Source organism: Salvia hispanica, chromosome 2 (genome assembly GCF_029641045.1).
Source record: "Salvia hispanica isolate PSC_SH4W2 chromosome 2, Shi_PSC_v1, whole genome shotgun sequence".
Taxonomy (NCBI): Eukaryota; Viridiplantae; Streptophyta; class Magnoliopsida; order Lamiales; family Lamiaceae; genus Salvia; species Salvia hispanica.
Window position 1 is genome coordinate 23,737,418 of NC_142693.1, and position 16,900 is coordinate 23,754,317.

At 39.4% G+C, this 16,900-nt stretch overlaps 3 protein-coding genes across 3 annotated transcripts; 1 reads left to right on the forward strand and 2 right to left on the reverse strand.

Moving 5' to 3' along the window:
• Positions 1 to 1,344: 1,344 nt before the first annotated feature.
• Positions 1,345 to 4,859, reverse strand: LOC125203863 (uncharacterized). The gene is made up of 6 exons (XM_048102405.2): positions 4,570 to 4,859; positions 2,899 to 3,007; positions 2,544 to 2,674; positions 2,311 to 2,385; positions 2,050 to 2,193; positions 1,345 to 1,669 (listed from the first exon to the last, which is right to left on the reverse strand). The coding sequence occupies exons 1-6, from the start codon at positions 4,828 to 4,830 to the stop codon at positions 1,553 to 1,555; spliced, it is 837 nt and encodes a 278-aa protein (XP_047958362.1). The 5' UTR covers positions 4,831 to 4,859; the 3' UTR covers positions 1,345 to 1,552.
• A 5,844-nt stretch (positions 4,860 to 10,703) lies between these two features.
• Positions 10,704 to 14,610, forward strand: LOC125203794 (mRNA-decapping enzyme subunit 2-like). The gene is made up of 8 exons (XM_048102284.2): positions 10,704 to 10,839; positions 11,540 to 11,691; positions 11,981 to 12,108; positions 12,550 to 12,645; positions 13,045 to 13,197; positions 13,340 to 13,443; positions 13,524 to 13,591; positions 14,123 to 14,610. The coding sequence occupies exons 1-8, from the start codon at positions 10,757 to 10,759 to the stop codon at positions 14,302 to 14,304; spliced, it is 966 nt and encodes a 321-aa protein (XP_047958241.1). The 5' UTR covers positions 10,704 to 10,756; the 3' UTR covers positions 14,305 to 14,610.
• Positions 14,611 to 15,433: 823 nt separating this feature from the next.
• On the reverse strand, positions 15,434 to 16,114 carry LOC125189669 (uncharacterized). The gene has a single exon (XM_048086925.1). The coding sequence runs from the start codon at positions 16,112 to 16,114 to the stop codon at positions 15,434 to 15,436; it is 681 nt and encodes a 226-aa protein (XP_047942882.1).
• Positions 16,115 to 16,900: the final 786 nt, after the last annotated feature.

The window sequence follows — 16,900 nt, forward strand, 5'->3', positions numbered from 1 at the left end:
CAAGCAAGAGAAACTGTTAAAAGGAGAATTCAGAATTTTTCTATATAGATCATCGTATTTTTCTGTTTACACTAGAAACGAATAATATTATAATCTTCATAACTTGTTTCTTTATTGAATTGTTATCCACAGCTAAATTAAATCTATTCATTTGTTGATGTCTTAATTGGGACGAAACCGTTATAACTTAACATATGAGATTGTTTTGGCTGTTAGAATTAAATTTATGAGATTATTTAGGCTACATTGATGATAAGTTTAATTAGTATTCTATTGTAAATTTTGATGTGTTGGGGCATATTAGTGAAAAAGCAAAAGTTGGAGTGTAAGTGATATATACTCTCAGTTTAATATTTTTAAATAGTTACTAGATGACTGAAATATGAAACACATGATTTTGAAGTAAAACGATCTTGTCTAATTTGAATTGTCCATTTCAGAAATATAGACACCCATTTTAGAATGGACTTATTTAATAATTGATGGTCCACTGGATAATTTGTCATTTCCCACATTTGTAGGGAGCTTCTACTAAATTAGGGGATAATATTAATGTATTCATTAGTCATAGACATTTATGTTGGGAACATTAAAAAATTGAAAATGGTTACAAAATGACCAGCTCGTGGAGTCATTGGCCACGCCTATATTTTTATTTTTTGGATTGTAAACCAGAGTTCCTAAATCTATTCTACTAGCTTCAGTCATAAAATCTTGATGGACGCAGATCTTTGTTTTTTAAATATGAGGTCGTTGACTCAACCACTCCTAGAAATAAGGAGTAGTGTTTTCAGTCAAAAATTCTGAAGTAAATTTGCTAATAAAAAATTAACATTGACACGTAACGAGTTCACAAAATATACACCAAAGTAGAATAATTAGTTAGTAAGTACGCTATATAACATTAAATTTCAATCAGAGAACAAAGTCTTAAATATAGCATTCACACTACAGTGATTATCAATAATATATGAGGTGTGATCTTATTCACAGCCACAAGTAGAGCTAGAGATGTAGAATACGTGGATCGGCCAAGCCCGATCTGAGCACACTGGACCATACGATAATTCGAGTAGGGTCATGCGAGCCAGCCAAACCCCATTTCCACATTTTCCATGTTTAAATTGAGATGTTGAAATAACAACAGTTTTTAAATAAAAACTATCCACAAAAATAGAAAACATTTAGATCTCATGATTCCAGATCGCCATGGATCTCCATGAATTGGGAATGCAATTTCAATTGCTGTTTCCTCAATTAGTAATAATCAAATAATCAACAAAACTATTCAAGAAATTAATACTTTTATATAATGAAGGGAAAAAAATTTAAGTGGGAGGAAAATGAATTTGAAGAAGTTCGCATTAAGTTGTTCAAAGTGGTAGATAGATAAGTTCATTCAGGAACGTTACTACAAGAATCGAATGACTACAAAATGACAAAATATTCAAAGTTTAGAGGTTACCACTTACCACAGATAACATCACAATACCAAGGAAGTTGCTGATAAACTTGGACATCCTCTCATGTCCATCATTCAAAATGATGTAGTTTAACTAGCATCGGGGGTCTCGTCTGTCCGATATTCAGGTTTAAGTTCGTAGGTTCCTTGGTTGGTTCCCTTGTTATTGTACACGCACAGACTCTTGAGCATATCTTTGAGAAATTGCTGCCACAAATGTCGTTGAAGAGATATCAGTCTGTGTAGTATATGCTACGTTCGACCTCAAGGGTGAACTGTTAGTGTATGCTACGTTAGAAACAACTAGTCATTGAGCAATGCTAGGGTTGTAAAGAGATCTATTGCATGCCCAGAAATTAAGTAATAAGCGGCCTAACTACAATGCCGTTAGCTAGATGCAAGACATAAGCGGATATGCACATGAGTAGCGCATGGGATGACATATGTATAAAAATGAGTGACTGACATCAGATGTTGATGATATTACTAATGATGCATGATATAAAAACTTAAGCTTAATATTGATTCGTTGCTGCTAATGGGGTGAAATCTGTTGTTTTCCCAGGATCAAGAAAAAGCTGGCATACCTCAGGCTGATCTGTATTCTGAACAAGTTGTTTTAGTGTCCAATTTGGCTTTTTCTCAAAGAGCCTAAACATGATCTTCTCCATTTCTTCAGGGTCTTTTCTAGTTCTTTTCGACTCTGACCCCTTGGCTTGAGCTTTTTTCTCCTATACACTCGTAATGGGATACATCTATATTATGTTAGTGTGGTTGTGCACATAAAGAAATAGTTAAACAAACTTCGATTTCATAGAAAACAGAAAACAATGGACAATGTAGTGTACCGTTGATCCAGTGGTCTTAATATCATACATTCCAGGCATGGATCTTATACGGAGTCCACTATCATCATTAATGAACTGCATAAGATTCACGGGGCGAAGACAGAAGAAGAGAGAAGAAAAAAAAGGAGAGAGAGAGAGACAGAGAATGTCACATATATAGTGATTGCACTGCTGCATAAGTACTTACTATTTGATGAGTACTCTTTGTTCAAGAAAAACAATAAACAAATTACCCTTGTTTGTCTGGGTTTAGCCATAGATTTATTCGTCCTCTCCCTGCAATATTTGCCATAGTCTTCAATATTCTCAGAATGAGGCTTCATGTCGAATTTATGGTAGATTGTCCCCTCCACAGAAGGCTTCCCTATATTAAAACATAATTAGCAGAAATACGATGTCTTCAAATGCTTAAAGTTATGATACAAGTCTCAAATATGATAGCATTCATGGATAAAATATTGAAAGAAAAGTTGGAACCACAAGCATGTTGCTTCTGGCCCTGATTCAAAAGTCTGACCTTTTAACTTACAGTAAAAGAATAATAATAAACAATGTGTAACACATCAACTGTGTCAATTGAGTAGTGACCTTGAGATGACTCAGATAATACAGACATTGGAATAAAATCAGTGGACATGGCCATTGAGTAGCGCTTCAGCAAGTTCCTATCTCCAATGCCAGCCAACTCCATAGTAAACTGATAAACGAGTCAAAGTCAAGAGATTGGAGCACAGTTAAATATGGATTCTGCCACCAAACCTTGGAAAAACAAAGGCTACTCCACTGGTCCTTCTTAACCCTACATGCATTAATAGAGCGAATGTTTTGCACATAAAATGGAGACATGTGTAGCTATTAAAAATATCCTGATATTATTCACCTATCACCGGTGTTCCATCCTAAAACGGAATTTTCTTTACTTATCCTTCATTAATTATAACAATGACGTAAAAAGTGTAAATATAACGAATATAATTCCCAATTTCAATTAGCATATCGAACTCCATGTCAAGTCATGTTAGGACCACATCTGAGTTAGAGGTAGTATGTTCCTATTATAAATCTCTCTCTATAGTGGTACATGAAGATAAAATTACCAAAAGCTGCCAATATATGAGTTGCTTTTCATAAGGCAGAATATCCAAAATTTCAGACAGAATATATTGAAACATCACTCTTACTCTAAATTTATACATCACTTAAGATGACACAAACAAGCCTGATTAAGGCTGACTCCTCCAACCAAACAATTTCCTCATACCACACATGTAAACTGCACCATAGCAGTAACATGCAGAAAACCTTACAACGACCAAAAAGCTCAAGCAATAATACAACTAAAGATGGGTTTTAACTATCGATAACATCTTCACCTTGATGGAACCATATAAACTAGAGTTATTTGCAGAAATTTAATCACAGTGAATGTCATTTTAAGCAGTGGTGTGAAAGGAGTAGTTTGTAACTCTTTGCACAACAAGATGAACTTTGACAAAGCAAATTTCTCAATGGATGACGTCCTTGTCAAGTTTATACAATTTGAGATTTCTCAGTTTTGCAGGCATCTTTTCTAAGTTTACTTAACCTCACAATTTACAATGTAGGATTGTAACAGTTTAGGACTGATCGGTAGGGTGATCATTTATCGAACCAGACATAGTAAGAGAAAGGAACAAACACCACCCTCGAAACAGTAAGCAAAAAGATCAAGACAAAGCAGAGCTACAACAAATGAATAACATACAATACTCTAACCATAAATAAATTACTATGTGCGTCTCGAATTGGGGGTAATCACTCCAAAGTCCAAACCGAGCTAAAGAATAAAGTACAACCATGAAGATATGATCTCGTGTGTGTCAAATTGGGGGATTTCAACAGGAAATGGAGACAAATCGGATCAATAGATTTAAACTACCACATTTTTCACAGTTAACGCCACCTTCCAAAATATAAATCACAGAGATCATTAGTTTCCTCCCAAACAATTAAATGAGCACAATGAGATTCCGTCCAGTAATAATTTATACACGATTAACTAAAATTGAGATAAAATAATCATGAAATAAACCATGCATGCAAAATCACACTCTAAGAAACACCACAAGTTTCACAAAATTCAGTGCATTGCAATTGAAGATCAAATAAAGCTAACAAGCAATTAAAAGAAGGCAGCGCGGAGAGTTTCAAAATCGAATCGAGAAACATAGGGCAACACACGTCGACACATACTCACACATTTCAGTCACACATATACACCTGCGTGGATGACAAGTCGTCGTTAGGATGCAGCGGATCGACGGCGACGACGACTTTGGCGAAGATTTGGCCGACGGAAGGGTCGGAGGGGAACGGCGGCGGGGGTTGGGGGTGAGTGGTGTTGCTCTGCATGGCACGTGCGACGACGGGGGGGCACTTCATCATCCACACGCGTCGGTCGGCCTTGCTGGTATCCAGCTGCGCGGTGGTGAGCGCCGCCGCGGGAGCTGAGAATTTGGCGTCTTTCGGTTTCTCCGCCATCGGGATTGAAGACGGCGGTTTTTGGAGTGAGAGAATTCTGATTTGCTGCGAAGTACGAATCCATTTGATGGTGATATTTTCACCTCGAATTTCGGCAATTGTTGTGTGTGGTGGCGCAATGCACCCAGCGGTTATTATTAGAGCATCCGCAATGGTGCTTGGGCCAGCCATTCTCTCCCCTGCCACGTCAGCAACACTAAAAAATTCACCGGCCACATCAGATTTAGGTCAGCCATAGTCCAGCCGCAATTAAAATAATTCAAAATATACTACAATTACGGAATTAAAATTATGATTAAATTACGGAATTAAATTTACGACACATATACGGGAAAATTCATTAATTGCATTTAAAAAAGTTACATAGATAAAAAAAAATTACATTTAAGAAGGTGCATAATAAAGAAAAAAAACTATCGCCGTGCAATCCTCCGTGCCCACAACTCTTCAATTATATCCTTTTGGAGTTGAATATGAGCATCCACTTGGCGCATGTTGGCAAATTCCTTGAGGCGGCCGACTTCATCGAGAGGTACCCCACGTCGTACACTAGGGGTGGCCGTTCCGTGGCTTGGACCAGCTTCATCGTCACTGACCCAACTAGTCAGTTGTACGCCTTCGTCTTCGACGATCATGTTGTGCAGGATAATGCAGGCGTACATTATCTGGGAAACGCATCCGACATCCCACAAACGCGTTGGACCCTTAATTGCCGCCCATCGAGACTAGAGCACACCAAATGCGCGCTCCACGTCCTTGCGCGCCGACTCCTGTCGTTGCGCAAAGTAGGCCTTCTTTTCATCACTTGTTTGTCTGATCGTCTTCACAAAGACCGGCCACCGAGGGTATATCCCATCCGCCAAGTAGGAGCCCATATCATGCCGGTTGCCGTTGGCCACAAATGAGACGGCTGGACCGACGCCCTGGCACTTCTCGTTGAAGAGGGGAGACGAGTTTAGGACGTTGAGGTCGTTGTTCGACCCGGCTACCCCAAAATACGCATGCCAGATCCACAGCCGGTAATCAGCTACGGCCTCGAGGATTATCGTGGGGTTCTTTGACTTGTAGCCGGTCGTGTAGGCCCCCTTCCAGGCAGTCGGACAGTTCTTCCACTCCCAATGCATACAATCTATGCTGCCTAACATCCCGGGGAACCCATGCTTCTCCCCGTGCATCTGCATCAAATTCTGACAATCTTCGGGAGTAGGGCTTCGAAGGTACTGCTCACCGAAAACGCTTATCACGCCCCCACAGAACTCCTTCAGACATTTCAGGGCTGACGACTCACCGATGTGGAGGTACTCATCCCACATGTCTGCCGCGCCTCCGTAGGCCAACTGCCTGATTGCCGCCGTGCACTTTTGAATAGGGGTGTGGCCGGGTCTGCCAGCCGCATCGTGCCTGAAGCGGAAACACAGATATTGACGCTCTAATGCCCCAACGATGCGCATAAACAACTCCCTGCGCATTCTAAAACGCCGCCGGAACATGTTGGTGGGAAACCGCGGGTTCTTTGAAAAGTAGTAGTCGTACAGCCGCTGATATGCAGCTACGTGATCCCGATCAATCACTGCTCGGTGGTGGACAACTCGTGGAGGGCGAGGTATCGCCTGCTGTTCCACCCTACGCATGTACCGCTCCATCTCGCGGTTCATGTAGGCATTCATAGCCTCGTTCATCCTCCGTTCGTACTCCTCAGCATCCCCACCACTACCACTACCACCACCGCTACCATCCGCGTTACTCATCGCGCGATGATGCTCTTGTACAGAAAGTTAGAGAGAGAGAAAACTCGTTAAAACAAGTGGTGCAAATGAAAATGAAACGAAAATCGCGTTTATATAGGTTTGTAAAAAAAAAAAAAAAAAACAAAACAAAAATCGGCGCTGGCCGATCGGGCAGCCACAATGGCGGCTAGCCGATCGGCTAGCGCATCGGCCAGCCCACGCCGATCGGCTGGCCGGTATACCGCTGGCCGCTTACAATGGTTCGGCTAGCCGACCGGCCAGCGCGAAGAATCGGCTAGCCGGTCGCTAGCCGACCATTGCGGATGCTCTTAGAGCATCGGTTGGACTAGAAACTAAGAGCATCCGCAGCGGTGCTCAAACCGCTGCTCGTCCGTCCGTGCCGCTGAGCACTCGCCCGTCCATCCGCCGCTGAGCCTCGTCCGTCCGTGCCAGCGGCACGGCGCTGCTCTTAGCTAAGAGCACGTCCGAGCCGCTGAGCACCATTACGTGACAGCTTCTGATTGGTCAACGGCATAGCCGTTGGCAATTTCGTTTTTTTATTTTTTATTTTTAAAAAAATTTGAAATTTATTTTAAAAAATGTTTTTAAATAAAAAAAATTATTTTCCCACTTCCCAAAAAAATATATCCGTTTTCTACCCACTTTTAATTTATTTTTCAATTTTTTTCCCCCAAAATTCACATTTTCATCTATAAATACCCCCACTCCAACACAAAAAAAATCACATTCTCATCTATTATCTATTCTATCATCATCTACATTCTCTCATACTTTTTCCTCATACTCTATCATCTAAATTCCCACCACACTACACAATGTCCGGCTCCGGCGATCACCCCTCCGGCAATCGCGGTTGGAACCACGATTGGTTCGACTCCGAGGCCGGATATAGTCCAGAAACCCAATTTACGGCCCCTCCTCAAACTCAAGGTTCGCAAGCTTCGGGTGGCTACCGTCCTTACCCGTTGCACGACCTAAACGCCCCCGGGTTCGGGTGGGCTCCCGAACCCGAATCAGGAAGGAGCAACAACTCTACTCCTACTCCTACTTCTGTTCCTACTCCTCCTGTTCGTGACACCCGCACCCCGTACACTCCGGGTGAGATGATGGCGATGTTCAAAGCCTACTTGGCAGTCTCCGAAGATCCGGACGTCGGCACGAACCAAACCGGGAAAACTTATTGGTGGCGTATCACTCGCCTCTACAATGAAACCCGGCCGGCGGGAACCATCTATCGCAATGATAGTATGGTTCGCAATTGCATCTACAGATGCAACGAGGCAGTCGGGAAGTTCCAGGGGATTTACCTCCAGGAAGAGCGGTCGGTGGGGAGCGGCACAAACGAGCTCGACATCATCACTGCCGCCTTGGCGGCATACCAACGGGAGGAGTACAAACCGTTCAAGTACCTCGATTGTTGGCAGGAGGGGCGCCAACATCCGAAGTATAGGGGCGGCATAGCAGCATCCTCCTCCAGCTCCTCCAGCAAACGGTCCAGGTCGGTTGCCCTATCCGACGGCGTCTCCGATGATGTGGCTACCCAGCTTGCCGGAGCTAACTTGGGTAGCCCCGACGCTGGCCCGAGCAGTTCCCGCCCGCAAGGAAGGAAGAAGGCGGCAGCCAACCGCCATCGCCGTCGCGTCTCGACTCCATCCGCCCCCACCCCGGCCCCCCGCCCCCGTCGCCCCCGCTCCCTTTATGCCTCATCCACCCCCGAACAACACGTTGTGGGCCATCTTGAGTCAACTCTATATGAACGATACATCTCGGATGACTCCGGATCAACTTGCAACATATGAGCAAATGATCCGGGGTCTCAAGAGGCAATTGGGGATAGAGGACTAGTCTTCCACGTGTGTAATTTTTAATTTGTAGGATTTTAATTATGTATTTTTTATTTTCTAGGATTTTAATTATGTATTTTTTTTTTAATATTTTAATTATGTAATTTTTATTTTTTAGGATTTTAATTATGTAATTTTTATTTTTTAATGTATTTTTATAATGTAGAAATGTTTTTAATAATTGGAGTATTTAAATTGAATAATAGAATGGTGGGACCCTTGAGCTTGTCCTTAGCTAAGAGCACGGATGTGGGTGTTGTGCTCTTAGCTAAGGACAAGGAGTAAAAGTGGGTCCGGGCCCACCTCCGTGCTCTTAGCTAAGAGCACGGATGGGGATGCTCTAAACAACTCCTACCATATTATCAGGACTAGAAACTATCTGCCCACAGGGGCCTAGCGCAGTTGGTTCCGGGGGAGCAGATATTGCTACAAGGAGCTGGGTTCGAATCCCACTACTAGCGTGTGGGAGTTTCCATCTCTCAGGCACAAGTGTGAGGCCTTGGGAGATGGGCTCCTGTCAGGACAGTGGGTTGAAGGCCTCCTCTCTAACGGGCCGCTGTGTACCCTGATTGAACCCCCTCACAAACTATCGGGCCGGGGTGTGGGGGCGGCCAGGGTGACCGCATCACCTTTTTGCTACAAGGACTAGAAACTACCTGTCACATCACTAGGACACCCAATTGCACAATAGTGAAATAGAAATTGGACTAGCACTAGGACTAGCCACAATAAACAAAATAACAAATTCATATTATAAATTACAATCACGCAAATACGAAACTAAATTTACGACACAAATACGGGAAAATGTAATCATTTTTTTTAAATTAAAAAATACATAAAAAAAATCCTCCTACTTCCACACACTCGGACCCAATTGCCGCACACCATTCACGTATGAGTTTCGAAAACTTAAAAAAAAAAATTCTAGTTGGTCGCTCGCCGATTTTGAGCCTGCAATGACGGCTAGCGCCCGCAAATCGGCTAGAGCTCGTCGATCGGCTAGCCTAAATTGTTCTCGCCGGCCGCAATGGAGGCTAGCGGATAGGCTAGCCGATCAGCCGCTAGCCTCCATCGCGGATCCTCTTAAGATTCAGTAGTTGGGTCCAATGTCATATACAGCGACGTATTTTCTGGCACGATTTTGATCGGGCCGGGCCATATTGGCCCGTGTTCACCAATTCGGCCCGATATCTCCTAACTTGATAAATTATGTGGTTGGGTTATGCTTTGTTAGTCCCGATCCAAATCTATACATATATAAAAAGCGAGTTTTGTCCTTAATTTGAATATTTATAAATTCTGGGTATGAATATGAATATTTATGAATTTAGGGTATGAATTTAAATATTTGCAATCTCTAACTATATTCAAATATAATAAGTCACTGCCGTTACAACTCTATTTAAAAAGAGTATAATTTATGAATAATTAAATAATACTGATATTTTAATATATGTTCCTATAAATCAATTGAATTTAAAGTAATGTATCGTTACTATCATTGCCATTACTATTTGGGAAGTTATTTGGATTGAGGCACTAATTTGAATTAATTTAATTATATTATAATGATTGCATAAATTAGTATAAATCAATTGAATTTAAAGTAATGCCGTTACTATCATTGCCATTACTATTGGGGAGTTATTTGGTTTGAGGCACTAGTTCTCTAGATTGGCCACTCACATATTTGCCACTTATAGTAAATTTTAAAATTTGACGCCCACATTCCGATCCCAAATTCGTCAATGAAGCATAGCTTAGTCGGTTAGATGTTTTGAAGGGCTCAAGTCATCACAATCGCAAGGTAAATAGAAAACATTATTAATTTTTTTAAAAAAATCTATAGTCCGCAATTTTAAAAAGTCAAAAAAAATATCAATACATATAATTATTTATAATCTTTTTCCAGAAGAAAAAACCTCCCCAAAGTAAAAAGAAAATTTAGGATAGATATTCGATTTTGTCAAACCATTGTTAAATGAAAATTAACATGTACTACATTTCAATTTTGGATTAAAAGTATCTCGATAATTACATTTGGTAGGAGATATTGAAATACCATATAATGGCAAATTGGAAATGAAAGCTTTTATGATACATTATCTTAAATTAAAATATTATTCTTTTCAATTACCCTTTCAAAATACACGATGGATAAAATTGAATATTTACATTAAAAAAAAGTTAAAAACCAAACAAAATAGAGAAAAAAGATTAAAGAAAACAAGAAATTGTTAAACGACACCGTTTTCTGCAACTTGTATAAACCGTATGACGCCTCTCTCATAGAATACACACAGTGGTGAGTGTTTGAGGAGAGAAAGAAAAATGTCAGGCGGGCTCAATCGATCCTCGAGTGGTCCTACAAAGAATATCCTCCCTCCTCAGGAACTTCTCGACGATCTCTGCAGGTATTTCCGCATTGATTCACTTCATCGTTTCTTCAAATTAGTTTCGATTTCTACTGATTCAGTTTTGTTGGGGAAAACTCGATAGGAAGAGTTGGTGTAGCTAGGGATTGAGTATTAGAAGAGCTAACAGCAAGTTGCACAGCTGAATGCGGAATTGAACATTGAGTTAAAGTCAGTAAAAACTGCAATTTGCGTATTGGAAGATGAAGTGATGCTAGTTGTGGTTAGAGATTGAGGAATGGATTTTGTGATTTTTTTTAATAGGAGTTTTGTGAGTGAGATTTGAAGGGTTTTGTTGGACTATTTGATGAATTTGGGTGTTTTTAAGTGAAACTGTGTTGTTTCCTGTTATTTTGGTTGAGTGGAAAGATGAAGTCATTGAGATATTGTAGGGAAACTGTTGGTGTCTATTATGTACTGTTGAATGTAGTGTTTTCTTTGACCTCTGTTGATTTAGATGAGGAGTAACGAAACTATGATTCAAGAGGTAGTGACATACATTGAATCTTCTGTTTTTCCCTTCATCGTGTCGGTGACAATGCTAAACAATGTGGATTTGACTAATTTGGGATGAAATAGAAAAATGGTGGTGTCTAGAAAGAGATCACTGAGACCTATCAATTGGTCCTTTTTTGATTTACGATAGTGAGCTTGTATTATGATTTTTAGTTTCTTGACTGGTTTTGTGGTTGTTCTGCAGTCGGTTTGTTCTAAATGTTCCCAAGGAAGACCAGCAGTCTTTTGAGAGGATTTTGTTTCTAGTGGAATACGCGCACTGGTTTTATGAAGATAACTCTGTTGAAAAGAACCCATCACTGAAGTCATTGACTTTGAAGGAATTTACTACCTTATGTATCCTTTAAGACCTACCTCAGTGTCTAATTCACTAATTCCTGGGTTTTGTTTATTTGTTCAAATGTTGAAGAGGGTCGAAATTTGTTTTGTTGTACTGAGTTTTACCTACTCGTTACTACCTGGTTGTCATTTGCTCATCAGCTTTTCATATTCATTCTTTTTTTTCTAAGTAGGAATAGGTGCTAATAGTTTTGACTCCATATATGTGTGCTTATAAATAAGCATGAAGAAACTTTAAGTTTCTTTGTCTAATATACGGTGTGCAGTTATCCTTAACCGGTTCCAGTGTTTAACAATTGTGATGTTCTCAAACCATATGTACCTCATATAGATGACATATTTAAGGACTTCACATCCTATAAATTTCGAGTTCCAGTGACCGGGGCCATTATTCTTGATGAGACTTATGAACGGGTGAGGTCATCACTCATAATTGTTATCAGAATTTATCTATATGACATACCTTGTTAGGATTTATATGCTTAGTCAACCTGTTTAATTAAAAAGGGAAGCCTGGATATCTCAATTGATGGGTTTTTTTCACTAATGTGTTTATACATGCTCTATAAAACTGTTCAGCCTTGAAGTAGGAATAGTAAATATGTTTTCTTTTAATATATGGAGTATTTTTTTTCTTCAGGGTACTACTCCTGCTGAGTAATGTAATATCTCATTTGAAATTTTTAATGATATAACCCTATAATTTAATGATGACATAAAATCCTCCGGAGACATATATATTAAATTTGGGTGCTAAATATCTAAAGGTGCCGTTTCCCTCTCTGCATAAAGAGGTGAACTCAGCTTATTGTACTTAAGCCTATTTTAAGATTTTGCATTATTTTCTGTTTGCAGTGCTTGCTAGTCAAAGGCTGGAAAGGAAGTAGTTGGAGCTTTCCTCGTGGAAAGAAGAACAAAGACGAGGAAGATCATAAGTGTGCCATTAGAGAAGTAAGCCTGTCTTCGTATCATTTCAATTTGAATGATTGGGTTCTGAATTATGATTTTAAGTTAACTATTGACATTTGCATGATCAATGATGGTATGTTTTGCTTGGGGCTCTTTCTTTCATAGCCAAATTATAATACTACTCTGATTGCCTATATTGCTGCACATTGAAATAGGCCGAATAAGAATACATATTCCCACTTCATTTTGTGTTCTCTTTTAGGAGTAAAGGAATAATTTCCAAGGGCAACCATCTTAGTCTGATGCTCTGGGTTCTTACAATCTTCCTTGAAACATAAATTCATCTGCTATGATTAATTAACCTCCAATCACTCGTTCCTTTCTTTGTGCATTCTTCACACTCTTGTATTAGCTCCTTCTAATTTCGTCTCATGGATTCAGGTATTAGAGGAAACAGGTTTTGATGTTTCAGAACTCCTTAATGAAGACGACCACATTGAAATGATTTTTGGACAGCAGAGAGTGAGGCTATACATTGTTTCTGGGGTGAAAGAGGACACTTATTTTGCTCCACAAACTAAGAAAGAGATAAGTGTATGTCATTCACCTTCTGAAATATCTGAATTTAGGAAGTCCCTGAAAATACCTTGTCTCTTTACTTGTTGTATCAGTCTTTACTTTTTCTGTATCATAGTCCCTTAAAATATATTTGCTATTATTTTATGGCTATTTGCAGGAAATTGCATGGCAGCGGCTTGATGAGCTTCAATCAGCGAGTGGTGATGTCATATCTCGTGGGGTCACTGGGCTCAAGCTCTATATGGTTGCTCCCTTTTTGGCGTAAGTTATTCTTCAATCATCATATTGGAAACTTTTTTTATCTTTTCTGCTCTAAAGAATTGGGGTACTCTATTCTGCAGATCTTTGAAGTCATGGATCTCAAAGCATCCCCCTCAAGTAGCAACTATGTATAACAAACCTCCAAAAGGTCCTTTTTCGGTCTCTCCTGTTATGATTCTCACTCATTGATCATCGTAAATCTTTATTGCTTTATCGATTGTAAAATGCTCAAACAATACCTTTTTCACTTGTACCTTAAACGTGCAGCTACATTTCCACTTCTTCCCAGAAAGCACGCTGTTTTAAATATCCTCATTTTCTCTTTTGTACAAATCTTGGACTGTTCTGGTGAATAGAGTTTCTGCTATTCCCCTAAATAAATTTTGGAAATTTACATTACAACATGCTTTAAACAATAAATACAATCCATGTCTCTCGTATTTAATCTTTAAACATAAGCAACTTCCCCTTATGAAGGTGGATAAATCATTGTACATATATCAAAAATTTGCTTTTCGATGTTTGCATATACTATTTATATATGGTGGTACAGCAGCACTTCTGCAGTTACATTTATCATTCCGTTCTCATGTAGCTTGATTTAGTGTGTTTTGATGACTGAGATACTAGTGCTCTTCATTAAACTTTGGCTGATTAATTCGTCTCAAATTTGAATCAGTTACCGTATGGAAGGCTAAAAACAGTAATGGTGGAATCCCATCAATAGCAGGCGAGCGCCAGCCAAGTAAAACTATACCCGATGTGCACCTTCCTGAAGCTCAACCAGTGAGCACCTTCAGAAACTTCCGATTTGATACTGGTCCGATCCTGCAAGCTGTGGACACTGCATTCTCTAACTGAACGGTGAACAAATTGACCCCCCGGTTGTAAAGCATTTTCGTGCACATATTGAAGACCCAGTGACCCCTTTCGTGGTGAAATCCATATATCGGTAACGTAGTTGCTGTATATCTCTGTGTGGAATGAAAATTTAAACTGTGTATGTACATTTCTGTACATAGAGACCTGTTGATGAGAGATTAGGTGAGTGAGTAAAGAGTGAGAGTTTGCTTATTGCCTTCCCTAATCTCTTTCTTAGTGTATTTGGTCCATTTGTTCCTTACTAAGTTGGACTCTTTTATGAAGTAAAGTGTGGACTTATAACTACATTTTGGGTGCATTCTCCTTCCTCTCTATATTCTTTGCATATTGTTGCAATAATTTGCCTTGCTTCTAAATTTTGTAGCAAAAATGACATCTAATCTTTTAATGATTTGAAAAGTGAGTTGGGAAAATGGGCAAATTGACAAACATACAAACGATGGTCGAGTTTTGGTTTGTCCCATATTTTTCATAAACTTAACTATAAATCACGAAGTCGGCAATTTTTGAAAGTATCACATTTGTCTCCTTTAGGTGAAATACATGATGACGGATAATTGCAAATATTATAAACTTCATTATTTATAATTCATTCTTTGAAACGTATTGGACAAAATAAATTCGATCAATCTTTCATCTTTTATATGGCAATTTGTCAAAAAAAAATCATACATTTTCAATTTTCTCATCAATTTTTTAAATGAGTCTATTCTGCAACAAAATGAAAAGGTGCCACTTCCACCATTATTGTTATGATTTATACTACTGATCAAAATAGAGTATATGTATGTTTTTAATAAATCATCTCTAAAATTTATAAACTAGGTGAATTGCACCTAGCAATCTCAACATGACAGCCAGGTCACATAAGTGGAAAGTCAAAGGATTAATTTAGGGATTAGGTAACGTTGAATTTTATATGAATCGTTGGTTGGTCAATTTATGTTAGTACCCTATAACTAAAAAAACACATTTTTTAAATATCTCCAATTCCTTATAGATTTATAAAAGAAAAAAGAAAAAATAATAGACAAAATTTCAAGAAAATTTCAAGTTTTCAACTAAGGCACAAGAATTAATATCTCTAATCTAACTACTCCGGCGGAACTCAGCTCGCAGCCACCGCGGCCACGGCGGTCGGCCGGCGCCCTCCGCCGCAGCTAAGGGCCCTAATCAGCCCCCACAATCCCCACCCCCGATCCCCCATCACCTCACCATCATCAAATCCAAACATCACCGGAGACGACGGCGGCGGCGGCGGCGACGTCCGGCGGCGGCTCTGCCTGCTCCTGATGTCGCTCAGCTCAACCACCGGCGAAAATCTCGAAACCCCGAATAAGAAAAAGTACCACTTCACCTTCACCTGCTTGCCGGAGTTGTACGCCCTCCTCTGCATCGCCGCTGTTGTACATTTGGTGGTCCCACTCAGCCTCCACCGCCAACGGCTAGTTTTGTTGGGGCCTGTTTGGGTGGTGTTGAGGGTGATTTGGTTTTTATCGTTAGGTGTTGGTAGGTGTTTGTAGGGGATGAGTTTGCCGCAGAAGATGATGTTTTGCGGTGGGAGGAAGGCGGCGGAGGAGACGAGTTCTTGGCTGAAGAACTCGAAGTAGTCTTGGTCGGAGGAGGTGGTGGTGGTGGAGGAGTGTTGATCATCCCAATCATGGCTTTGATCACTGTATAATGGGAGATCACATAGTGAGAGGGTTTCTGTTTCTTCTAATTCTTCTTCTTCTTCTTTGATATTTGTTGGTGTGAGGGTTTGTTGGGGGAGAGAATCTTGAAATCCCATGTTTGAGAGAGGGAGAGGTGGTTTGATGGAGTTGGATGAGTGAATTTGGGGTTTGAGGGTATATATATGGTTTGGAGAGAGAGAGAGAGATTATGGGAAAATGATTTGGTGGTTATTTAACTAAAAAAATGTAAGGTTTGTTGTGTATTCATGGTTGCTTTTAGGGATATGGAATTCTTCTAGATTGATTAATGGTGAGATTATCTTTTTATTGGTAAATAAATAGAATTTGTAAATAGGGTATTCCATTTTATTAGTAGCTAGGCCAACATATGTAAAAGGTGAGATTGTGTTAATTTATCATTTTAGTATGTTTGTTATTTTTTGTATTATTTCATTTTTGTTATTTTTAGTATAAGTAAGTAAATTTATCTCACATTTATTTATTTATATTTTCTTATAAAGTTAATATATCAAAATTTGATCTATATTCTAGTGATATTTTATGCTCACATTTCTTCACAATTCTTAAAATTTGAGTTGTCAAAAAGTAAGACATTTGTTAACCGATGAAAGGAGTATTTTTTTAATAAACATGTTGAAAAGCTTAGAGCCAAAGTGGGACGAGATGAATATTAAAAATAGTTGATGATATATTGATCGCTATATAGTTAATTAAGTCTATTAGATGGAGGGAAGGGTCATATCAAATGTAATCCATTATGTCTATAAATTTACATGAAACTACACAATAATAATATTTTCACAATTTGTCTATAATTGTGATGGGGTTACATTATATCAAATTGTATACTTGGCATCGTGCCTTAAAAAATCATAATACAA